Source organism: Alternaria novae-zelandiae (genome assembly GCF_023758075.1).
Source record: "Alternaria novae-zelandiae strain BMP 2774 chromosome Unknown scaffold_9, whole genome shotgun sequence".
NCBI classification, from domain to species: Eukaryota; Fungi; Ascomycota; class Dothideomycetes; order Pleosporales; family Pleosporaceae; genus Alternaria; species Alternaria novae-zelandiae.
This window is the reverse complement of record NW_026056969.1, coordinates 299,674-323,254: the sequence shown is the minus strand read 5'-3', so window position 1 is coordinate 323,254 and position 23,581 is coordinate 299,674. Positions and strand designations below refer to the sequence as shown.

Here is a 23,581-nt window from a genome sequence, read left to right as displayed (position 1 = left end):
ATGGTTATCGGCGGCTGCTCGAGGCGATGACCCCACCCACGCGGGTCTCAACCAGAAGCTTGGGTTGGAGCTTGTTACGAACGATGTGATGTAAACGTGGGCGTAGAAATGATTCTGAAGACACGGGACGCCGCGTGGGTATGTTGTACGATGGAAGGGAGCATTGCTTTTGTGTTATCTCACCGCACCTTCATAATACGCTCGTTGAGCCGCACATGCATCACGGAGATATCGGAACTAAACCCACGACGCGAACATGGCAATGCCACCCGGGGAGCCACAACAGGAAAGTACAGACGGTCATGGTATGCTTTTGCTTCCATTCAGCGGTCTTTGCGCTGGTATGTCTAAGTCTACAATGCCTCAAGATCATTACACGTCCACCTCATCGTGACAGTCTAGCCGCGCTCACTGCCCCTCAGCCTGACGGCTTGACCGTACTTCTGCAGCTTGGTAATGAGCTGGTCACCCTGCTTGACTACGTCTGCGTACTGCTTATTCTTGTCGTCGGGTCGGTTGGTCTCGATGATGCCCTTGACGCGGTCGATGGTGCAGGGTATGCGGTCGGCGGCGATAAATCGAGCGAGGTCCCTAGTTGTTGTTAGTCAGAGATGCTGGAACGGGAAAGATGGATATCACTCACTTGTCAAGGAAGTCCACGGTGACGCCAAAGTCCTTGGCCATGCTCTCTAGGCCGACGACCCTGTACGACTGGAGGAGTTGCTGGTATCCCCGTAGGCGCATCTCACGCACGTACCAGCCGCGGTGCTCGTACATGTAGCGGTCCTGGCTGAGGAAGTTGGTCTCGACCTCACCAAGAGCGCCGAAGAAGGTCTTGTAGTCACCCTCGTACAGGCTCTTGACAAGCTTCGACAGAGGTGTGAAGTCAACAGGCACTTCCTTCTCCTGTTGTCCGCCGAGGGTGGTGAGGTTAACGAGGGTAGGCACTGGTGTTGCTGTCGAGCCTGACGCATCTGCCATCTCCTCGTCGCCTGCTGTTGGTCCTGCCGATGCCTGGCCGGTGATTGCCGAGAGCTTCTCTTCTGAAGTCCCCACGATGGCCTTGATCTCAGGCGCATCCACAACCTTGGACTTGAAGTCAACACGCTTGAGTGACACGGAACCGGCGAGGATGGCGTAGACGACGAGACTTGAGTAGCTGCATAGTTCGTAGCTGGTGAATGTGGACAAGCTGTCGAGCAGTAGCGGGGCGGCCTGCGAGTGTGATCGGACGGTGAGGTAGTGTAGACCAGTGTATGCCTTCAAACGGTTGCGGCGATCCCAGTCACCACCGCTCTCTACCAATGCGCTTGCCCGGTCGATCGACTTCTTGGCCAATATCCTGTCGCCGAAGAAGAGCGCAACGCGTATTATGGCAAGGACGAGGTCGATCTTGGTGCCTAGGATGCCTGTCTTCTCGAAGATAGCCTCGTAGCTGGCGATGGCTTTGTCCTGAATCTTTGTTAGTCCTGTCATCTGATGATATATACTGCTCTGCACACCTTGTCGCCTATGCGGTTGTAGAGCTCTGCGCGCTTGCCCCTCGCAGCCTGTACTTCGGTCTCGCCTGCCTTCTCTTCGGCCTCTTCCTCCTCCTTCTGTATCGCCTCGAGCTCCTTCTCGCTCTCCGCCTTGAGGCTCTCATAGAGTTTCTCGTCCCATGACAGCGGAACTTCTAACGAGGGCGTGCGTGTGGCAAGCATCGTCGCTAAGCTGGTAGACGGTCTCCGGTTCTTGTTTGGCTGGTCTGCGCTGCCCTCGCCCTGTGCATTCAGGACGCCGTCTACCGGGTGGGCGAGGTACCGGTAGAGCGGCGCCATCTTGTTCTCGGTGATGGCATCTTGGACCGACTTGAGGGCGGATTGCTTGGCTTGTTTGGAGGCGGAGGGATTGGTGAGCTGGAAGATGTTCTGCGACAGCTGGAGGTCGGGGTACTTGGCGAATTGCGGGTCACCCATCTTGGAGTTTGCTTTGCGGTGTGAGAGGATGGGCGGTGGTGGGTGGTGGTAAAGGTGGACGGGGCGTGACCGTGTGCGATGTTGCTATGATGAATGATGCCCGCCGCTCGACTTCCGCCGACGTAGTAAAGCTCGCGCACGGACAGCCTTTGAGACCAGCGCAAACTAGAACCACAGAAGCTACCTCACTCGCTCCTCCTATCTTCTCAGTCTCTCTTTCTATTTCTAGTAGAGCTTCAATTCTGCCTTTCGCATTAAAACAGTCCCTGAAAGATCTCAGCCGAGCCGCTGCAAACTACCGATCCTCATCCAACGCGTCGGACTTGGAGCCGGCCTTCAGACGCGTACCACCAAACTTCACAACATGGCGAGCAACGACCAAGGCAGAAAGCGTGCGCGCTCACCCTCGAGATCCCCATCACGGTCGCCACCCCGTCAGCGAAAGCGCCCTGGAGCAGGTGCCCGAGTGTCAGCCGCCGACCGCGAAGCCGCCCGAAAGCGTGCGCAAGCGAGAGAAGAAGAGGCGGCGAGGAGAGCCCAGCAGGAAGCTGCGCAGAGAGGTGTGCACGATGTCGTCAAGCAGCATTACAACGCCGTCCCGGAGCGAGGCCGCGAATGGCGCAACACAGACAGCAAGATCAAGGGCCTGCGCAGCTTCAACAACTGGGTCAAATCGTCCATCATTCAGAAATTCATCGGCGACGAGCGCAACATCAAGGTTCTCGATGTCGGATGCGGAAAGGGCGGAGATCTGGGCAAGTGGGAGAAGTCGAGGAAGGTGGAGCTATACGTTGGGTGCGATCCCGCAGATGTGTCGATCAAGCAGGCCAAGGACAGATTCGCCCAGATGCAGAGGAAGAACCGGCGCTTGTTTCACGGCGAGTTCTACGCCAAAGACTGCTTCGGAGAGTGGCTAGGCGACATACCCATCATCAAGGAAGTTGGCATCGATCCCGGAGCCGGCGGCGGCAATGCCATGAGCCAGCGCTGGGGCGGCGGTGGTTGGGACATGGTCACCATGATGTTCTGCATGCACTACGCTTTCGAGAGCGAGTCCAAGGCAAGAGGCATGCTACGGAATGTCGCAGGTGCGCTGAAGAAAGGTGGACGCTTCATTGGCTGCATACCCAACTCGGACGTGCTGTCGCAAAAGGTTATTGAGCATCACAAGGCCAAAGGCACAGCACCGCCGGATGTTGACGGTGCCGATGACGACGATGACCGCCCCGCATTCGCAAGCGACGACGAGGACGACTGGGACCCGGAGAAGAGTCTTGATAGCCCCAAGCCCGCCGATACCGAGCACGCGAACGACGACAAGGCAGACGAACCGAAGAACAAGGAGAAGGAGAAGGAGAAGGCACAGGATGAACAAGAGGACGGCGAGGTGGAGGATGAGGGCTTCGGCTTCGGCAACAGCATCTACAGCGTCAAGTTTCCAGGCAAGACACCTTCCGATGGCACGTTCCGTCCTCCATTTGGTTGGAAGTACTCATACTGGCTCACTGAAGCTGTTGAGGCACCCGAGTACGTCGTTCCCTGGGAAGCTTTCCGAGCGCTGGCAGAAGACTTCAACCTCGAGCTGCAGTACCGCAAGCCCTTCAGAGAGGTCTGGGAGGAGCAAAAGGACGACCCTATCTTGGGTCCTCTGAGTGAAGTAATGAAGGTCAGGGATCGCTCGACTGGCCGACTCCTGACTTCGGAAGAAGAGTTGGAAGCGGCAGACTTTTATCATGCATTCTGTTTCTACAAGGTTTAGATGGGCAGCATTATCGGCGTCTGGGATCTGGCAGAAATGCCTGGGGTGATGATGGAAAGTCATCTTCAACGTGTATACTATTTTCATTATGGCAGGACAGATCAGGTCTTCGAGTCAGATTTGGAAGGGCTCTCTGATGTTTATACTTCATGCGACAGCCAAACAAGCTCATTGAACTCTCACTGCCCACAAATTTTGTCTCATGTGCTCTTGATGTTTACTGATCGGGTGCAAAATGTCGCGATAACAGAGTGTGAGAAAAGTCTGGACATGATGGAAGTCCAAGCTATGCTGTAGAGGGACTGCTTCAATAAAAAGTACTAGATGTAGCCAACATTCACATGCCACCAGTGCCCAAGTACGCGCGCCCCAGATCACGTTGCCCGTGACGCAGGCGGATCGAGTTGCCGAGGTCGGTCGCGTTTTCCCCGGCAAACGGGGCGTGGCATGGCATCAGATCCAAAGCCCGAACTCCCTGCGCTTCCGCAACCCATCTCCGCATTCCACTACCAACGCCCCCCATACGTTCCTTCCTTACTCGATTTCACCTATCTCGAGAGCAAGCGCGCGCCCTAGTACGACGGAAAAATAATTACGACGATTCGAAGCTGGACTTCTCTCCTTCGCGATACATACTAAGCGTATTCGTGGGCAGCGACGAAGCCGATAAGATGGTTGCTGATGCTTTGGTTTACCACCCGACGGTGTCGCATTATTTGAAGTTTGTTGCGACGACTGGTACGCTTCTTTCTCTCGTATCCTCCATACTCACTATTCAATCCGCTTATCCCGCGTCATCCCATTTCACCTCCGAAACCCCCGTCTCACCTACCCCGTATCATACATCCTAACATGAACATCCCTCACTAACCCTCTCTTCCAGTCGGGCGCGACAAAGTCCTCCGCACCCTCCAATACTTCTCGCGCTTCCTCGCCTGGTACCTGTACCGCACCAACCGACCCGCGTCGGCCATCGCCCCATATGAAGCGACCAAGAAGACGTTCGGCGCGACGCGCAAGCTGATGCGCGTGGGCAAGTTTGTCGAGCACTTCCGCGCCGCGGCTGTAGCCAGCGATGCCAAGAGCATGGATCCCGTGTTGAGGTTCACAGCCGTAGGAAGACAGTTGGGATATGCATTCTACATGCTCTGTGACAACGCTTGTGTGGTGAGTCCTCCCACCTCAACAACACAAAACACAAACAGACCAGGAAAGCTAACAAAGCCCCCTCCAGCTCGACGCAACATCCATCCGCAAATCCTCCTTCGCCCCGCGTCTCCTCCGCGAAGGCTACCGCGCCTGGTTCGCCGGCATCTCCTTCTCCATCGCCTCGGGCCTCTACCAATACTACAACCTGCTCCAGCACTCCAAGACCATCACTCAGTCCTCGGACCCGGAGAAGGTGGTTGAGACGAAGAAGTTGCAGAAGGAGCTTAATGCTGTTAAGGTGCAGTTGGTTAGCGATCTTTGCGATATTACTATTCCGAGCAGCGCGCTGGGTTGGGTCGATCTGGATGATGGTATTGTGGGCTTGGCGGGTACGACGAGTTCGCTGTTGGGGGTCTGGGGGCAGTGGAGGAAGACTGCTTAGGTGTGATGAAGTGCGCTGGGGTTGTGGCGTGGGGAAGATGTGTTGGAGATTGGATGTACGGGATATCTTCAAGTTGCTGTCTGTGTTGTTCGGTTCGATTTGCTCAATACTCCTGTTCTCTGCATAATGTCATTATTCGAGACGCATGTGCCCCCCTCTCTTTGCTGTTCCTTGATTGCAATTATCAATCTTTATCGTTTCCCCGGAAAGTACATGGAATGGTCAGATTCAATCTGCGTTTCTATACTTGGATACCATACCTCAACGCTTCGTCATATTCGTCGCACTCCCCTCTCTGTCTTCCATGGCGATGTCTCTCTCCCTTCGTCTCGCTTCCATAGAAGCGTATTTCGGTCCTTGCAAATTTTCCATCTCCGGTTTGCATGATATTTGGATTGCTTGGACCGACGAGGACATGACGACAGCTAGCTATTGAGAAAAGTCGCAAACGAGGCTTGCGAGCTTGGAGGTCAATTCGCATACCAGGATCTTGTCTGACGCTGGCGGAAACCGAGATGACAATGATCAGCAATGTAGTAGGACTAAAGATTGGTCTACCTCTGGTGCACGCGCAATGGATGTGGGGAGCGATCAGGCATTTAAGGTGTTTTGTGATAGAACATCTCTCACCATTTTGCTATTTCGTCAACCCGGTCGTCTTCTGCGCGCCTGCGCATTCTCCTCTGGAGAAAAGACTCGAACTTTTATCAGAGAGCACGATAGCATACAAGCGCTCCATCACCAGCGCCATGTTGTGCGTTCTCGCAGCCAGTCCATTGGAGTATCAACGTTGAGCAGGCCGTTGGGAATGCCGTGCAAGGACATAATGCACGTCAGCCTAGGAATAAGCTGAACAGATCTGCAGTCTAAATCGACGTTAGGTTACCTACTTTACATGTGTTAATGTTGATGCAAGCTGCAGACCTGATCAGTTTCTTCTTGTATGAGGTGCCCGAGTGAGCTGGCAGTCATACTAGAGATAGATCGAGGTCAATCTGACTGAGTCTTCTGGAAAAGCCTACTTGTCTTTTGTATCTTTTGGGGTTGCGACATGATCTCACCCTACGGATAGGTGGCAGCAAGTCCCGATCCCTTCTACAAGAAAGACAAAGCGGATCAATAGAGAGACATCTGGTGGGACTCGCGGTGCTATGTCGGTAGCATGTCATCGCGCGTTATAGCACGGTCGTGGAAACTGGGGGAGACTGGGTTCCTGTGAGGAGTCTGAGATGATACTTGAGTTGCAGAGCAGATGTCTACTTTGAGAATAGATACGATCGTAAAGGGTGTTCGGCGGTTTTCAGGATTGCATGCGGAGTTAATTCTGGTCTCATGTGAGTTGCCGCGGAGACGATTCTGACCTCATGTGAGCTGTCTCTGTGGTCGTCGGCTTACCTGCAGATGGTAGACAGCGTAGATTCAGAAACAGCAACAAGGACACTACCTTACCATGCTATACAGGATACTTGATTGTACATATACGCTAGGCTTTGTCTCTACTTTGAGGTTGCAGACTATTGAGCAATCGTGTTTTTAATATCTCTCGGATACTTGGCGGGATTACTATGCAGAAGCAACGAGGTTCATCACGTACAGTTCGCACCGATGCAAAATCCGCCGATGTACCGCAATCGCCCCGAATTCTCTCTTGTTTCCCCCAAGATAGACATAACGTCACCCACATTGTAATTGTATGTAACGCCTGAGCGATGATAAGCCCGAAGACAGCCATACCAAGGCGGGCCCATCGCTCAGATTGCCATGTCTTGGCACCGTCTACTTGCACCCTAAATGAGTAGCCACAAGCGGCAACTCACCCCCTTGGGAGAAGACCGTCCCACTGGATGTGGACATCAGTCGGGCCATGAGTCGGATAGTTCTGCCGCTTCCCGTTGGTCACGCAACGTGGACTTTCTTTTGGGTCGTACAATGGGTTATCAAGAGGGGCTTTTGTGGATTTATTCGAGAAGAATCCCGGACGATGGCCTGTTCGAGGTAACGCTTTGCAGGCCCACTTTCTGGTGGAGTCCGCGTGGGAAAAGGCTGAGGTAGGCGCAGAATCGATGCCGGAGTTTTGTGGGATGCGGAAAATGGAGCGAACGTATATGGTCGGGTACAAGCAGTATGGTCAGCGTTGCTGGACTACATGTGGTGATAGCCGTTGGCTGTTGGTTGCATCGATAGCTTGGTCTGAGGTCGGCAGCTACTGCCCGCGGAACCATGTTTGGTCCTACTACCTAGCCGTCGCCGTTGAGGATAGCCACCGGATCTATGTCTGGACAGGGTCCAGGGCAGTGCAAACAAAACGGTGAAGCAGAAATGGGGCGCTTGACTGCATCTGCCATCAAGTTTACGAAGCTCTGTTTCGGTATGCCAGCCGTCGCGCAACGTCCGATTCAAATTTTCCGATGTGCTGTTTCACTGCCATCCATGGATCCTAGAGGCATACTAGGCATACGCGTTCACGTGGGGTCCGGGTTCGAGGAGTGATGGAAGTTGCAGATACATCGCGGGAGGGTCCTATGCTTTTTTCATCGAACCGCTCTGAGATCGCGAAGGATCCGGGGATGGATTCTGATGCAGTAGTGGGAGCGATGCTGCGTTTATCGATGGCCTCGAACGGCGGCGCGTTATCGCAAGCTTACTTAGGTACACGGTGTTGCGAGCCTCGAAGCGTTAGCCCTTTTCCCCAATGTCTCTACTGCGATAGGAAAGCAAATAAGCCGAGGCAGCTGTACTGTTCAGTATAGCTGAGAAAGAGTAATATGGCTTCAGCTAGATAAGGTGTTGCGCCTCATGGCAGGTGGAGGGTGTGTCGCCATGCGACGACGTTGGGCAACTGCCCTGTTGATCTCGGATGCTTTTTCAGACCCTTGGCCGCTTACCATCACCCATGCAGAGTCGCGAACCCCCCTACACCCTCACGTTTCATCGCTTTTCATCTGACCTCATCATGGACCCGGAGAGGCTACCGGTATACGAGAGCTGCATTCCGAGGTTGCGTCGATGCTACCAAGCGACATTGAGGTAGAGACAGGGCGCGAGGCGCGGTTATGGCTGCGGCGTGGGTTGTCTTTAATCTCCTACCCATAATGCAGCACGCCCTTAGTCCAACTCTCTTATAGCGACACATTCACCGTGTTGCGAAGTCGTAACATGCCAGATCCATGAATCGCTCCACGAGGCCCAGCACCGCCATCAGATACAGTGGGCTGCGCTACAGACTTCCCTTGCCGATATCTGACCGAGGCGTAGTCCCCAAATGTTTGTTGCCCCGAGGCCCCAGGCTGGAACTGCCCTGGCGGATAGGAGGTTAAAAAGGAAAGGGACATGGGGACAAAACGGGACGCTTCCTGGAATACCGCCGCGCCGCTACAGAACCATCGTCGCGTCATGCCCTGGTAAAGCACCGTGTCGCCCGCGCGCTCGACTAGAGCTACAACCTCCGCGAAACTGTATACCTCGCGTGCAACTAGACTTAGATTTCCATTGGCCGGCTCCGAAATGCGATGCGAACCATACGGCAACACCGAGATCTCCATGGCCACTGTTGTCATGAAGGCCATGAGACTTTGCAAACCAGGGGGCCGGCTCTATAGCTGCTCGCTTCGAGTGGTGTGGACCCCGGAGAGTCGTGAAACGAGTCATCCACCCTTGCGAACCGTAGCTGTTCGAACGACCTGCGACCATTCATTCCGCATCATGCTCCTTCATCCCGACGCCACCAACGGGAGCTTCCTTTCCAAAGGATTTGATCTTCAATAGGATCCCCTGGATAAGACAGGCTGCACGCTCGCTCACAGATCCTGGACTCTATTGGCTCGCCTGTGTCCAGCCGGCTTTCTTTCCTTTGTTTGTGATGAAGCGACATTGCGGCACATCTATTGCAGGAACTTGAGCAAGGCTAGGAGAAGAAAAATCAAGAAAGTGCCATATATTCAGCATCTAAAGCAAACCTAAGCAACAAAGTTCTGGGCTATCTGGTTTCAGGCGACCAGGTTGCAAGGCTGTTTTGCGGGGTACCAATCAAACTCGACTGTCGGCAGACTGTCCTGTTGCCACCATCGCGCGCACTCTTGTCGACTTTTTGCTCATCCTGTTCGTGGCTGCAACACAGGTGAACGACCAGCGATCAGACAACCTCCATGACTTGCTTTCGCCCCCCTTAATGTGGACCCTTGCGGCGCCCCCGCGTTGTAGTTCGTCGACGAATGTGTAAATGATAGGTCGCCAGCTTAGTCAAACGCTGTCATCTTCGAAAGAAGCGTTGCCAGTTACGCCAGTGTCTAATGTCTCACAAGGACCGAGTAGGAGAAGCCCTTGCGCTGCAACCCATCACACCTATCACAGCAGGGGTTCGGACATGTACAGGCTCACCTGCCGCTAGTTGCACGACCCCGTTTTTGATCCTCCATGCGGGACAGCAGGGGTTGCACCATGTGTCGTAGGGAGGGCAACGCACGCATGTCATGACTTGGACGTTCGGCACGAGAGACCCACCGTTTAACGTATTAGACCACTACACCTCCTCGTCTGATGCAGCCTCGAACGCGGCCTCGATTTGGATCCATTGTAGCACCATCTCTTGCAGGACCATCTTCCATCTTTCCAGAACGTTGGCAGGACCATGTAATGGAGTTTTATCGCAACTAGCTATACTACCTTCACATATACCCGGATTCGCTAACCGATACGACGCTCGCTCGCCTCTACCGTAATACCTCCACATCGAGTGCGCAAACATGAGCACCGACACTGCTCTGTTACAAGATCCGAAAAACCATCCCGACAATGCGAATTTACCAAATGTCAACGAACCTGCGACAATCCTCGGAGTCACTGTTTCCTTCCTGGTACGTGCGATGATTGAGAAGTAATCAACCAGACGTCATGTACTAAGTCTATCAGGCACTCGCCATCTTCACATTGAGCTTCCGATTATGGTTCCGCATCAAGGAACGCCTTTGGGGTTGGGATGATGTCTTTGTTGTTCTCGCTGCTACGGCGAGTTTCATCGGAGATATCATGGTTTGCATGAGTATGTTTGCTGAGATCCCACGAACAATGCGGTTGACTAATCATTTATAGTGCCCGAGGATGGTCTTGGGCTGCATTTGTGGACACTTGATGCTGAACATTTAACGGCCTATTTCAAGGTACTTCGTTCCGACATAACATTGACTAGCCAGGCTAACCTTGGCTTCAGCACATCTATGCGACAAATGCTGCGTACACCGCAAGTACAACCCTCATCAAGCTCTCCATACTCATACAATATCTGCGACTCTTTGCCGAGGCCGCGCCCTCCACGACTACCGCTCAATATCGACTCGCACGCCGTATCACCTGGGGCATGATATTGATATGCTCACTCTGGGGGTTGACTTTCTTCATGCTCGCGCTTTTCCCCTGCAACCCCGTCCGAAAGAACTGGAACCCAACATTGCAAGGCACATGCATTGGATGGGGCAGCAAAGACCCTGCCGACTTTTTCCACATGTTCTTGGGCCATGCTGTCAGTAATTGCTTACTTGATATTTTGGTTCTTCTAGTACCTCTGCCTTTCGTAACCACGCTAAGGATTGCGGGTAAAAGCCGAGCAGGCTTAGTCGGTCTGTTCAGCTTGGGCTGTATGTAAGTGGACAATGAGCTTCCAAGAAAGCCTCATACTGACAATCACCAGTGTCGTCATCGTAGCTGTCGGTCGCATGATCGCTATGTCTGTTAACAAAGCTGGTACCAAGCCTATCCTCGACATGTCCTTCCATACGCCCATCGTCTATATCTTCGCCGTTCTCGAAGTCAACTTCGCTATCATCACAGCCTCTATACCCATCTTCTGGCCCGCCATAGCAACACTGGCTTCCAACAAGATCTTTGTCGTCAACGAGGTACAGATCCACGTCGAACATGTCACAAGAAACGATAGCTTCGACTCCAGCGGCGGCATCAGCCTCAGCGACCGAAAGATACAATCGTCAGGTGGGGATAGCAAGATGGGCGTTGTTACTACGATATCCGACCGAGCACCACCTCGGAAGTCCGGCGAGAAGTCATCCATTCACCATCATCACAAACCAAGCACCGCTTCATCCGTCGGTCCAACCACCGGCTTTGGTGGAAGCCGAAAACCAAGCACCGCCTCATCCGTAGGCCGAACAATGGGCATGGACTTCGCCGGCCGCCCCAGTCAAGAATCATCACGCCATCTATACCGCATCCCGAGCAACGAGAACCGGAGCTCAAAAAGCCTGACGCAGAGCGAGGGCGATGACTGGTTCATGGAGATGGACAGGGCGAATTCACGCGGCCAAGTGACGACAACGGTCGAGAAGTCCTCGATCCCGTTCGAGCACCTCAAGGCGACGGATAAAAAGTAAAAAGCCAGCTTGTTTGAAGGGGAGACGGGGTGGGAAGGATTGAGTACATGTCTTTGGTAATGTCTTTCGCGTGATACCCTGCAGCAATGCAATATGCAACATATCTATTTTCTGTACGTAGCACATACAATAGATGAGTATGTAGTAATGTAGTCATCTAATTCATTCTTTCATGATTCACAGATTGGGCGCCTTCGTTCAACTTGCTCACGTGGATCGTTCGGTCTTGTTATACATTCCCAAGACGCCGCGGGCCGCAACGTTGGTTATCGGTCCGAACTGGAAACACGATGGAGTCGATGGATACTGTGTACTGATTCAATCACCGATGGTTCCCCCGCAGAGATGCCGTGTTGGATCTCAATTGAATCGCGCACGGTGCTGTTGCTCGTGTTCGTCCTGCTCCCCGCTTGCCGCGCTTTCTCCGTCGTAGGAGCGTTGGGGTTTTGGGTCGGAGGGAGGGTTGTCTGCTCTGCCAAGGGGTGGTTCTCGACCATTCATGATTACCAGCCACCTACATTGGCGAGAAGTTAGGAAAAGTAAGTAAGACTGTGGCCCCGCTTGCGTAAAGTTTGGCTTTACGTCCACAACTCTTATCTCCACGTGGGAAGCAGCACATGGTTACATGGCTGGTATATCTACTGCGCAGTCTGCTCGTCGAATACAAACACACCTGGGCGGTAAGATACTGCACATTCGATTTCGACGCTAAGGTAAACTCTCGGGTTGCTGTCCCGATCGAATGTTGTACTTTAGATCGCGTGCTCACATGCCTTTTGTTGCGGCAGCTGCAGGATAAGCTCTGCGCGGCGTCAGCGGCGCCAGGGTTGCTAACCTGTTCGAGCGACGCGCGGAGGCTTCGGACGCCTGAAGAAAGCATGGCAAAGCTTGAGGCTGGACGCAACTTCCCCTTCAATATCGACGAGGAACTTTGTGTTTGACAACCGCTGATTGCCGTTATTTCTTGCGAGCGGCAATAGAACTTAATACCGAACGCCACAGCATTCTAGAAGGCAAAGGACGCGTAACCTTGGATAGAGTTGTAGCCCCAACGGCTGTCTTGCTCGGTACCCAGATATTCCCGGCGGAAATGTGCACCTGCTTTATGGAGTAACAGCCGCGTCGTGGGCCTCCAAATCCTACGCCACGAGTATTGGGAAAAGCTTTCTTCCATTGTGAGTGGTCTGATGAGTGCGACAGGACAGCACCAAACCCGATGCGGGTTCGAGTGAGGGTGATCACAGGGTCTTTTGCAGTGAGTGCCACAACAGCCGTACCAGGGTTGCAAGCAAGCTCCAGCTCAAGTGAGAGCCGTTAAAGTTTGAGCGGTCCGCCTACGAAAGCTTATCTTCTACTCCAACGACGCTCTTGCTATCCTACTACGCTGGCAATCGTGACGCGACACCCTGCTTGATCGCATTCGCATTCTGGTTAAGCCCCACGCGACACTACAATGGCTTCCGCTGCGGAAACCCAACCAGGACTGTACAATGCGACTGACGCGAAAGGCGACATCGAACGTAGAGGCAGCGTCGCAAAGACAGAGAAAGGAAGGTGGGAAAGGTTATGGCCTGTTATCGCATGCGGTGCGGGTCTTTTCAGCGATGGCTACCTCAATAATGTACGCAGAACTCGATTCCAAGAAGCGACACCCAGACAATTCCCAATGCGACAACAACATTCCCCATCCCAAAGCACCAACATGATATCCGAATGGAGATCTACTGCGAGAATGCGAACGCTGATACAGGAATGCCTAGATTATTGGACCGGTGAACACGATGTTAAAGACAATCTATCCCGACTCGTATGCGAACTCTTCGGCCCAAGCGAACGTCTCGAGTATTACTTTTGCGGGTACGGTCGTGGGTATGCTGTTCTTCGGGTACACATCGGATCACTTTTCGCGAAAATGGTCGTTGTTCACCTCAACCATCATCATCATCCTATTCGCCATCTTGGGTACGGCGTCATACGGAGCTGGAGGTAGTCCAAGCGGACTGCTGACGGCGCTCGTTGTGTACCGTTTCTTCCTCGGAATAGGTGCGTCCTTCCTTAGCAGACTACACTTTCTTCTCGATAGACATACTGACATGCGACAGGTATTGGCGGAGAGTATCCAGCAGGCAGCGTCGGCTGCGCAGAATCCACTGGCGAACTCAAGCAGGGCACCCGAAACAAGTGGTTCATCCTCTTCACCAACGTACAGATCGACCTAGCGTTCTTCATCAGCGCCATCGTCGCGACCGTCGTTGTCCTCGCTACGGGCGAAGACCATCTACGAGCCGCTTGGCGTATCTGCCTGGGTATCGGAATCATCCCACCTCTGTCGCTGCTATACCTCCGATTGAAGCTACAAGAGCCCGAAGCATTCAAGCGAGAGTCGCTGGCCAAGGCGAAGACACCATGGCTGCTTATCATCAAGTACTACTGGTTCCGTCTCAGTATCGTCAGCATCATCTGGTTCATCTACGACTTCAGCGCGTACTCATTCGGTATCTACGCCACGTCCATCTTGGCCAATCTGCTAGGAGAGTCGGCACCGCTGTGGAAGAGTCTGGCATGGAACATCCTCATCAATTTCTTCTACATGCCTGGTTGCCTTGCTGGTGCTTTTGTCGCGGATCTACCTTCCATGGGGCCGAAGAAGACGCTGTTCATCGGTGTGACCTTGCAGGGTATCATCGGCTTCATCATGGCTGGATGTTATCCTTGGTTGAACAAGCCTGAGAACGTTGCCGGCTTCGTCGTGGTGTACGGTGTTTTCCTTGCGCTGGGCGAATTTGGACCGGGCGATAACATTGGTCTGGTTGCTTCCAAGACGTGCGCAACGGGTATACGGTACGTTGTTATATCGCATCTTTAGAGCTCCAGTTTCTAACTTCTAGACAGAGGACAGTACTACGGTATCGCCGCGGCCGTGGGCAAGATCGGTGCCTTCGCCGGCTCTTACGCTCTGGACGCACTACAGAAAGCTGCAGGCGATGATGAAATCGCTGCGGGTCGTAATCCCTTCTTCGTGGCTTCCACTCTTGCCTTCGTAGCTGCTGGACTGGTATTACTCCTTCCTCATATCGGCCAGGACACAATCGATCAGGAGGATATACGGTTCAGGGAGTATCTGACAGCGAATGGATATGATACTAGCAGCATGGGCTTGAAGAGTGCAGACGCAACGAGCACTGAGAGCGACGACAATGGCGCTGTGCCGGTGGAGCAGACGTATGGAAAATGAGTAAGGATCATGTTCAAGGGGACAATGGTCGATGACAACGATAGTTAGGTGTTAAAGAACTGTTTCCATACGAATGCATCTTCGCTTCAGACCACCATCTCAAGACCACTACTGTCCTTTGCCAACGGCCTGTATGCACACTCGAGAATGGGACAGCTCTAGAGCCGTGAGTGCCAGCACGTGCTAGAACTACACGCTAAAAGCCTTCCGGCCTAGCGCATTCTCACACTACCGAGGCTATCTGCAAAGCCGGAGAACCTGGAAGCTATTACAACCCACGTCACTAGCAGCTCCCCACCATGCACGACAGACGACAGATATACCATATCCCAGCCCACTTGATCCTCCCTGTGCCGCCTTAAACTGGGCATCGCGCGTAATACTATTATACAACAGATACACGGACGAGCCCATCTCACGTGCAATTGGGCACACAAACCCAGGTACCTCGGGTCTCTATTCCACCAAAACAGGCTTGAATACCTAGGTAAAGACATACCGAGCCTCTTCGGTAATATGGAACCAGATGGCCTGAGAGTGGAACAAGCCGTGGTATCCCCACACGAAGGAAGAGACTGCGTCTTCATGTGGACCCTAGTAAGCCTGAATGCGTGTAGTTGAGCCCATCGTCCGGGCACTCTGATTCGAAGGGGAAACAATACTAAAGACCAGCGAGAGACCTCTAATTGACTGACTGCAAAAACAAAGATTGATCCAACATCCTCACCTCGTACACACAGATCCGTCATTCCAAACCTCGAATCCAGTTCACCCGTCATGTCTCCCGCAGCCGTAACCTCGACCCCTCCTCCCAGCTCGACCCCCCACACAAACGGGAAATCATCTACCAAACCCGTCATCACCCCTTCTTCGACGGCCACCTCTCAAATCCCCGCATGGGTCCAACCCGACCTCACCCGTCTCCTCCGCGTAGAGCACAACCCCGGCTCCTTCACCTCGCGCTCCGTCTCCCTCGTCAACCTGCCCCCCGGCGCAGTCTTCGCACGCATCACAAACCCCACACCAGCGACAGTAGCCTACTCCTCCGTCCAAGCCTCGCGCGACCTACACATCGAGCTGAACTGCGACCTCGTCTACATAAACCACAGCTGCAAGCCCAGCCTGGTGTTTGACATGCAGCGCTGGGAGGTGAGGGTGTCTGAGCAGGGAGAGGGGCTTAAGGAGGGCGATGAGCTGACTTTCTTTTACCCGAGTACCGAGTGGAGTATGGCTCAGCCTTTTGAGTGCTTGTGTAAGACGGAGGTGTGTGCGGGCGAGATTAAGGGTGCGAGGGATATGAGCAGGGAGGTTTTGGGCAGGTATTGGTTGAATAAGCATATTGAGGAGATGCTTGCTGAGAGGGATGGGCAGTAGGGTTGTTGTTGATGGGAATGAGGGTTGTGACAAGAGGTGTAGAAGTAGAGCGGGAAGGCGTTGAGTGGAAGGTCGGTGTTGGTGGTAGGGGTTGAACTATTCATCATGAGCAAGGAAACAAGAACATGAGTACTATGATCATGGCTATGAGATCTTCACACCCTCAGTACCCGTCTGACATTCTCCTGAGTAACCTCCATGAACCCCAGTCCGAAAACCTTCCTATCTGGTATGTGTCCCTGCCAGGCCCCTCCTCCCCCCTTTCTAGCCTTAACATGATAAATTACTCCCCCAGTTTCAGTCATCAGTGCCTCAAAACCGATAGTATTTTCGCACTCCTTACTGCTACCATAGCTGCCAGGCGCGAGATATGTTATCAGCACGTCTGGCCCCTGTGGCACATAAAGAAACGGATGAGAAGAGAATTGATCTGCGAGGTGGGATAACACTGCTTTGGCGGTGGAGAATGCGGTACAGAGACAGAGGGTGCCGAGGGTGTCATGTGACACTCTGTTCAAAGTGACGACCCAGACTGTAGGTGGGAGAAGGCTGAAAATTTCTTGCTTGGTGGTAGAAGAGATGGGGTCTTCGAGGTAGGGGCGTGGCCATGAGTCTACTGCCGTTGTATCTGCGTTCTTATCTTTTGGTTTGTCTCTGGTCGCTTTCCGCTCCAACGGATTCATCGACATCGACTTCCTGTCCAGTGATACCTTGGGTTCATCGTCTTCCCTTCGCCGCTCTGTGGTCAAGGTGGATACGAGTGTCAGCCATTCAAGATCTTCCTCTAAGCGTTGGATGCGGTCATCTTCCTGAGAAAAGGGAGACATGACTGAGATGGGTAACCAGGATCTCGAGTTTGTAGATGGCGGTGCTGGTAGGACAGTCGGGTCGTCCGGGTTCTGGCGATAAAAGTGGATGTGGATGAGGGAGCGGAATATGACTTGAAACTGTGGCTGGGTGACTGAGGGCGAATTGCGAAGACTATCCCAACACCAGAGGTGATCTTATGCTTGCATGTCGCCCAGATGACCAGCTAAGCAAGTACAGCAGACTCCATAATCGCCTGATTGATAACAGAACGTCACAAGATCATCTGTAAGCACTCTCCGGATGCGGCAAATCGACCTGTTTTCCCATTAGCCCAGCCCTTACGTCCCTCCCCTCCCCACCACATCAACATACCTCACTATACCTCCCCTGATAAGCCGTCGGCCTCCGATCATCCATCTCCACACTCCACACCTCGCCCTCATCCTCATCCTCCAACTTGCGATACCTCCCCTTCCTGCCCGGCAGAAAACTCAAACTCTTCTCCGCATCCATCTTGGCCGCTCTCTTCTTGCGGTCGCGCTTGTTCTTGCAGATGACGAGCGTGATGATGAGGCAGAACATGCCGACGGTAGCGAGGACGGAGAGGATGATGACGACGATGAAACCGCGTTTTTCGCCTGGGTTCTGGAAGATGGAGGAGTTGGTGTCTCGGGTATGGAGAGAGAAGGACGACATGGTGAATGGGATGTGGCGTGGTTGTTGTGAGGGTATCTAAGTAGGATGGGATGGGGTCATGCGGTCGGTGTGTTGTCTTGTGATATGGTCGCTACGAAAAAAAAGGAACCGAAATAACAGGCTCACAATAGAAGAAGTCGCAACCCACGATATAAACACCCATCACCTCGCCGAAAGCACCGCCTACACAGCCGCCTCCTCACGACACCGCCTTGGTGGCCTCACCCTCTTCATGATCCCCCTCCAGGATGGCACTCCTCCCACGCTCCACCCGCACCGCCTTAAAATAGCGACGTGCGCAACCTCTCCTGCCAATCGCAATAGTTCAAGGGTACGCATCGTTCAGGCGTGACGTGGCCGAGTGCGTGCTGCGTTTCCGTCGTAAATTGGAATGTGCAAATGAGCACTGAATTGTTGATAATTTCGTTGTCGACTCATCGTTGTGTGAGTTGTGCGGCACAGCCGCGTGCCGGGGCAATGAATCGTTAGGTTATAGGGGGCCTTGAACGCTCTGATCGTCGTGCGTGAGACGAGACGAGATGAGATGTGGGGGGCCTGGAGTCATTGTCAGCCTCGCTGAATCAGTGGCCATTTTGTATATTGGAATTTTGACGACTACATAGTGGAAGCCGGTGACGCTTATATGCTGTCTTAATGGTCTCGAACAGAAGAGGTTGAACGCCATAGATGGATAAATGATTTGATAATGGTTTGCACCGAATTCTACGTATTGAACTGAATAACCATGATCAACGCCAGGGAATGCACAAGACCATGCTATGTACGACAACAAAATCATTTTCATAACCCCCCTTCCCACCCGAACACCCTCATTACACGTATGCTCAATGAAAAAACGCGGCCGAAGCCCCTGCACAACACCTACACCTCTCACCATCCCCATCTACATCCTCCTATAATTCTCCGCCAACCCCTCAAACTGATCCAGCCCCTCAACCCCATTACCAGGACAACTCCAATCGCGCTCATACGCCTTATCGGGCAGAATCCCCGCCTCACGCCCCCTCCTATAACTCCACTGCGTACTGCTCTCCGTCTCCCACGTCCAGTAAAACCAGCCCCAACCAGCTTCAAACGCATCCATCTGGCCAATCGCAAACTGGTACAGCCACTTCTTGTACTGATCGCTGTAATTCTTCGGGTCGGCATTGGCCTGGTCGCAGGAGCACTGCGACGATTCCAGCGGACACTGCGGCTTGAGGACAGCGCCGGATTTACCGTCTTGCGCCTGTAGAGTGCCTTCCCAGCGTGTGCCTGTGTTGACGTTGTTGATGTATTGCGTGCAATCTGTGTCTGCCTGGGACCATTCTCCGCACATGGTAGGTCCGAAACCGGTTTTCTTGTCCATGGAGCGCTTGCTTTGTTGGGTCCAGGCTTCGCAGGCGAAGTTGAGCTTGTCGCGGTGCTCGAGCTTGATTTGGTCCGTGTTGAAGATGACGTACTGGTGGACGTCGAGGAGAAGGTTGTCGTTGCCTTGCAGCTTGCCTTGCCAGTTGTCGAGGCCCATGAAGCCGTCGCCGAAGACGATGATGCCTTCGATGCCGTCGGCACGGATTTGGTCGATGGCTTTTTGTGTCCAGGCGACTACTTTTTCCGTGTCGAGTTCGACGTTGCGGGGTTCGTTGACGAGGCCGTACATGGTGACTACGTTCTTGTAGCGATCTTGGGCGAAAAAGACGGAGAGCTTGTGGTGGACGTCTAGGGTGCGTTGGCCGTTCTTGTCGCCGTCTGTGCCGTTGAGCCAGTTGATTTGGCCTTGACGACCAGAGTGGTTCCAGCCGTTTTGACTACCTGGCGCGCCGTGAAGATCAAGATTGACGCGGAGCCCGTTTTGGCGACAGTACTCAATACCGCGGAGAAGGTAGCGCCATGCTACTTGCGGTACGTAAACGTCGTCGTCGTATGTCTGCACGATCCAGTAGCCGAATGGGAAGCGGACGTGATCCATGCCAGCCTCCCTGATCTCCTGGAAAGTCTTCTTGTTGATGAATGTAGAGTAGTGCTTCTCCATGGTGTCTTTCGCCTTTGCAGGTCCGAGCTTGCTCAAGAACGTCCATTCGTCGACTACGTTGTCTTTGGACCCATATTGAGAGAAGTAAGACGGCGTAATGAAAGGCTCGAGGTTGAGCCAGCCACCGACGTTCACACCACGAATAGGTGTCTTGCCGTACTCAAACGAGTCTGAGAGTTTCGGAACAGAAGGATTGGCTTGAACATCATCGTCCCATGAGTCGTTGAGACCGATGACTGGGAGACCTCCGACAAGTTTGTTGGTGTAAGTGACATTGAAATCATCGGTATCGTACCACGCCCATGGGTCCAATATGCCACCTCGGTCCGCTTCTGGTACGCTGTTTCGGTCCTTCCCGGCCAGATTGTCGTTCTTTGGCCCCGATGAGGCGGCGGCGGATCCGCTCCCTGAGCTTTCGTCATCCTTGCCTCTGCTCGAGTGCAGTGCAGCGACAGGTATGACGATAGCCAGGATGATCACGACACAGACTATGGCGAATATTATGCGCTTTTTCTTCTTCTTTCGTGCCAGCTCCTCTTCTGTGTATACTGTCGGCGGGCCACTGCCTGCACCTCCGCGCTTCTCCATCATGAACCGATACTCGGAATCGTCGTCGATGCCACCCTCTTCAGCCAAAGGTCCGCTGATAACGCGCCGCTTCTTCTGTTCTGTGCGGTGTTGCTTCTCTTGCCGTCTCCGTTCTCTGCGCTCGTCGGCTTCTGACGGTGTGTATTTGGACTCGTGTCTGCGCCTTCGTTCCTCCCGTTCATCATCCGTGTATGCGCCTCTTTTCCTCTCGAGCTCATCGTCAGTCTGACTTTGCTTCAACGCAGCAGCCTTCCGTTTCTCCTCTCGCCGTTTCCTAGCTTTCTCCTCAAGCAATGCGGCATCGCTCTCTGCAGCGCGTCGTCTAGCTTCCTCCTCTTGCTGCTCTTTCCTCTTCTCCGCTCGCTCGTGCTTTATCCGGTCCTTCTCCAGGTCCTTCTCCTTCTTCCTGACCTCTTTCAGGTATTCATCGTCGTAGTCGTAGGCTCCCCAGCCCCCAGCCTTCTTCGCATTGGTCTTGTCGAGCTTCGCTAGGGCATCGAGACTCAGAGGAGCTGAGCCTCGACTTCCCCTCCCACTTCCATCTGTCGTAGAATTGCGCCGCGATCTTTGAGCTTTACGTGGTGCTGGGGATTCCTGTTCTGTGTCGCTCTGGTGTCTCGACCGCCGGGGCGGCTTTGGCAGAAGGTCGCCTGAAGAGTCTGTCGCCCTGTGTCCCTTCCTCCGTCTTCCTTCCCGATCGTAGACTGCATCCTCACCGCGGGATTCTCTCCTCCGCCGTCGCTCAGGATCTACGTCGCCATGTGATTCTCTGCGCCGTCTCCGTTCGTCGCCCTGCGGTCGTCTTCGCGACGCATTGCGCTCGCGGTCGCTCATCGAAAAGATTGGGTGGTCGTGATAAGTATACGTGCTTCAAGCGAAAGCGCGGTGTAGAAACGTGGGGCTGGGATGCACTTCATAAGATAGCTGCAAAAGCATGCAAATAACAAAAATGCGTTCAGTCGTGTCTGCCACCGCCCGGGCGCATGTGATTATCGGTAGCGAATATGTATAATCGGCGGCTGGGCACATGCACGAGGTTGGGCTTGCTGGGATGCCGTGTCGTTGCTGGGGTGATGAGGTGTTGATGGCCTGGCCTGACGTGGCCGAGCGCTGGGCGCCACAAGCCGCTTGGATGGCCATCTTGGAACTGCGACAAACTTGGACACAGGACACGGAGTCGGTCCTGTGTGAAGGCTATTGATATTTGACAAGGCGGGTATCACAGACGACCAAGTTCTCAGCTCACACTTGGAGTACTTGGTAACGCAAAGCTGCGTATGCCTTGGTGGCTGTGTCACAAACACAAACAGAGTGCGCAACACAACCTCTAGAGTACAATAGCATGTCACATACCACCCAGCATTTCCTTGAGAATACCATCGCGTCATCACAGATTACCCAATCTCGACGAGACCGTTGAGTCCCTGCGCCCTGCGATCAGCAACGGCAGGGAAGGAAGATGTGCCGCCAACTCGCTTCCGCGGATGACATCATAGCCCCTGTAATGATAGACAAGCCTGCCCGTCACGCTCCGTCACTTGGTGCAATTCGTAAAGATTATCTTGCATTGTTGAATCTGTGTGTGGTATCATAGCTGGAAATATACAAAAACAATGCGCCAATGGTCATAGGGCTCGTCCTGACCCTTTACCCTTTTCAGCCAACCGTGCCTGTGAAGGCCCACCCGTGCCTCTCTAATAAGCCGGTCTTGGGTGATCGTGACGATTTAATGAGAGTACCGCCTCTACAACGCCAATTCAGTTTGCCACCCAGGGATGACGGACGTGCGTGCTTGCAGCATTCGGCGCGGCAGTCCTGTCGGAAGTGGTGGTACATGCAATTCTCAAAATGCGAAGGGTTCATAGCAGTTTCGTAGGCAAGCCTATTCAAGAAGCCGAAACACTTTGTGAGGAGCCAGTAGCCTCGGAAGATGCTGTCTCTTTCCCTTTGTCTGCTGCTTTCTTCTCGTCGTCGCTGTAGAGGCCGTGTTCGTAGATGTAGTCGACAACCTTGTCGGGTATGTAGTAGCGGATGCTCTTACCCCGCTTGCGGAAAAGCCGGATCTTGGTGGACGAGACGTCGTTCTGGATGAGTTGCGGGATCACGCGGATGTTCTCCCTCCACTGCTGGAGCTGTACGAGCGCATCGTCTGTAGCATGTTAGTTGTTGTAGAACGTTGTGTGAGGAGAAACGTACCGATATCAGTACCGCTGCGCTCGAGGATAAAGGCACCGTAGTGACCCAAGATCCTGCTCAGATCCTCGCGAGCCCAAAGGCCGGGTGTGCTCATAGTCTGGATCAGATCGGCGCCTGCGAGAAGCGCCACATGAATGCGTCGCTTCTCGCCATTCTCGCTCGCTATCCCTCCCATAACCTCGTTGAGCTCGTGGTCAAAGTGGTCGAGTACCTTGACAGTTGGGAGATACTCCTTGTGCAGTGGCTCCCACGGGTCAACGCCGATCCAAGTCGAGCTGTCTTGTACGGCGATCCTCGTCATGTTGATCCTGTGCTGTGCGGAAGCCAGTCCGGCTTTCTTGTATGCGTCGCCGACAGGGCTGAAGAAGCCGCCTACAACTTCGTAGTCGGTCTCGAACTCGCAGTAGTCGGCCGCCTCTTCAAACATGCGCAAGTGTAGGTTGGTCGGTGGAGAGAAGGAGCCACATGATACGAGCACGAGGGGCTGCTTCTTGGGATTCGATAGCGTCTTCTTCAATCTCTCCTTGGGAAATGTGTAGTTGGCGAGCGACATGGCCTCGGTATTAGGAAGCCCTGCGTCGAGCAGGATGTCGCGGTTATCCGTCGAGGACATGGTAGCGACGGCGATTTTGCGTGGAGCGATGCGCGGGCGGATAGCGAGGGGTGACTTCGGAGGGGTGAGCGGGCGGCTATGTAGTGATGGACTGCGGAGGTGACGGCGGGGTGGGGTTGCGGTCGCAGCTGGGATGTGCGCGACAAAACTAAAAGGCCAAGTTAATTGCCGGCGGAAGGGGAGCATTTATGAGTGAAAGGCTTACGAATACCGCGATAAACGGGGTCACCGGGGACTACTAGGAGACTAGGCGGTAGTGAGAAGTGAGTCGATAGGAGCCTGGTTATGACGCGGGGGCAGCGAGGCGATACCCGACGGACAGTGTTTTAGGCAGTGGGCGCGACAAAGC

General features: G+C 53.7%; 9 protein-coding genes across 9 annotated transcripts; 5 read left to right on the top strand and 4 right to left on the bottom strand.

Annotated features, from left to right (window-relative positions):
* Positions 1-398: 398 nt before the first annotated feature.
* J4E88_004993 (uncharacterized protein) lies at positions 399-1,958 on the bottom strand (the record flags this gene model as incomplete). The annotated part of the gene is made up of 3 exons (XM_049398635.1): positions 399-591; positions 644-1,452; positions 1,503-1,958. 3 exons carry the CDS (start codon positions 1,956-1,958, stop codon positions 399-401), a joined length of 1,458 nt encoding a protein of 485 aa, XP_049255315.1.
* Positions 1,959-2,322: 364 nt separating this feature from the next.
* Positions 2,323-3,717, top strand: J4E88_004992 (uncharacterized protein; the record flags this gene model as incomplete). The annotated part of the gene is made up of 1 exon (XM_049398634.1): positions 2,323-3,717. The coding sequence occupies one exon, from the start codon at positions 2,323-2,325 to the stop codon at positions 3,715-3,717; it is 1,395 nt and encodes a 464-aa protein (XP_049255314.1).
* A 671-nt stretch (positions 3,718-4,388) lies between these two features.
* J4E88_004991 (uncharacterized protein) lies at positions 4,389-5,308 on the top strand (the record flags this gene model as incomplete). The annotated part of the gene is made up of 3 exons (XM_049398633.1): positions 4,389-4,455; positions 4,601-4,884; positions 4,952-5,308. 3 exons carry the CDS (start codon positions 4,389-4,391, stop codon positions 5,306-5,308), a joined length of 708 nt encoding a protein of 235 aa, XP_049255313.1.
* A 4,742-nt stretch (positions 5,309-10,050) lies between these two features.
* On the top strand, positions 10,051-11,688 carry J4E88_004990 (uncharacterized protein; the record flags this gene model as incomplete). Its single annotated transcript, XM_049398632.1, has 5 exons — positions 10,051-10,161; positions 10,217-10,346; positions 10,397-10,464; positions 10,515-10,942; positions 10,992-11,688. 5 exons carry the CDS (start codon positions 10,051-10,053, stop codon positions 11,686-11,688), a joined length of 1,434 nt encoding a protein of 477 aa, XP_049255312.1.
* Positions 11,689-13,469: 1,781 nt separating this feature from the next.
* Positions 13,470-14,923, top strand: J4E88_004989 (uncharacterized protein; the record flags this gene model as incomplete). The annotated part of the gene is made up of 3 exons (XM_049398631.1): positions 13,470-13,731; positions 13,791-14,529; positions 14,581-14,923. 3 exons carry the CDS (start codon positions 13,470-13,472, stop codon positions 14,921-14,923), a joined length of 1,344 nt encoding a protein of 447 aa, XP_049255311.1.
* Positions 14,924-15,700: 777 nt separating this feature from the next.
* J4E88_004988 (uncharacterized protein) lies at positions 15,701-16,297 on the top strand (the record flags this gene model as incomplete). The annotated part of the gene is made up of 1 exon (XM_049398630.1): positions 15,701-16,297. One exon carries the CDS (start codon positions 15,701-15,703, stop codon positions 16,295-16,297), a length of 597 nt encoding a protein of 198 aa, XP_049255310.1.
* A 1,089-nt stretch (positions 16,298-17,386) lies between these two features.
* On the bottom strand, positions 17,387-17,803 carry J4E88_004987 (uncharacterized protein; the record flags this gene model as incomplete). Its single annotated transcript, XM_049398629.1, has 2 exons — positions 17,387-17,422; positions 17,480-17,803. 2 exons carry the CDS (start codon positions 17,801-17,803, stop codon positions 17,387-17,389), a joined length of 360 nt encoding a protein of 119 aa, XP_049255309.1.
* Positions 17,804-18,707: 904 nt separating this feature from the next.
* Positions 18,708-21,257, bottom strand: J4E88_004986 (uncharacterized protein; the record flags this gene model as incomplete). The annotated part of the gene is made up of 1 exon (XM_049398628.1): positions 18,708-21,257. The coding sequence occupies one exon, from the start codon at positions 21,255-21,257 to the stop codon at positions 18,708-18,710; it is 2,550 nt and encodes an 849-aa protein (XP_049255308.1).
* Positions 21,258-22,309: 1,052 nt separating this feature from the next.
* Positions 22,310-23,232, bottom strand: J4E88_004985 (uncharacterized protein; the record flags this gene model as incomplete). The annotated part of the gene is made up of 2 exons (XM_049398627.1): positions 22,310-22,572; positions 22,620-23,232. The coding sequence occupies 2 exons, from the start codon at positions 23,230-23,232 to the stop codon at positions 22,310-22,312; spliced, it is 876 nt and encodes a 291-aa protein (XP_049255307.1).
* Between the last annotated feature and the right edge of the window lie 349 nt (positions 23,233-23,581).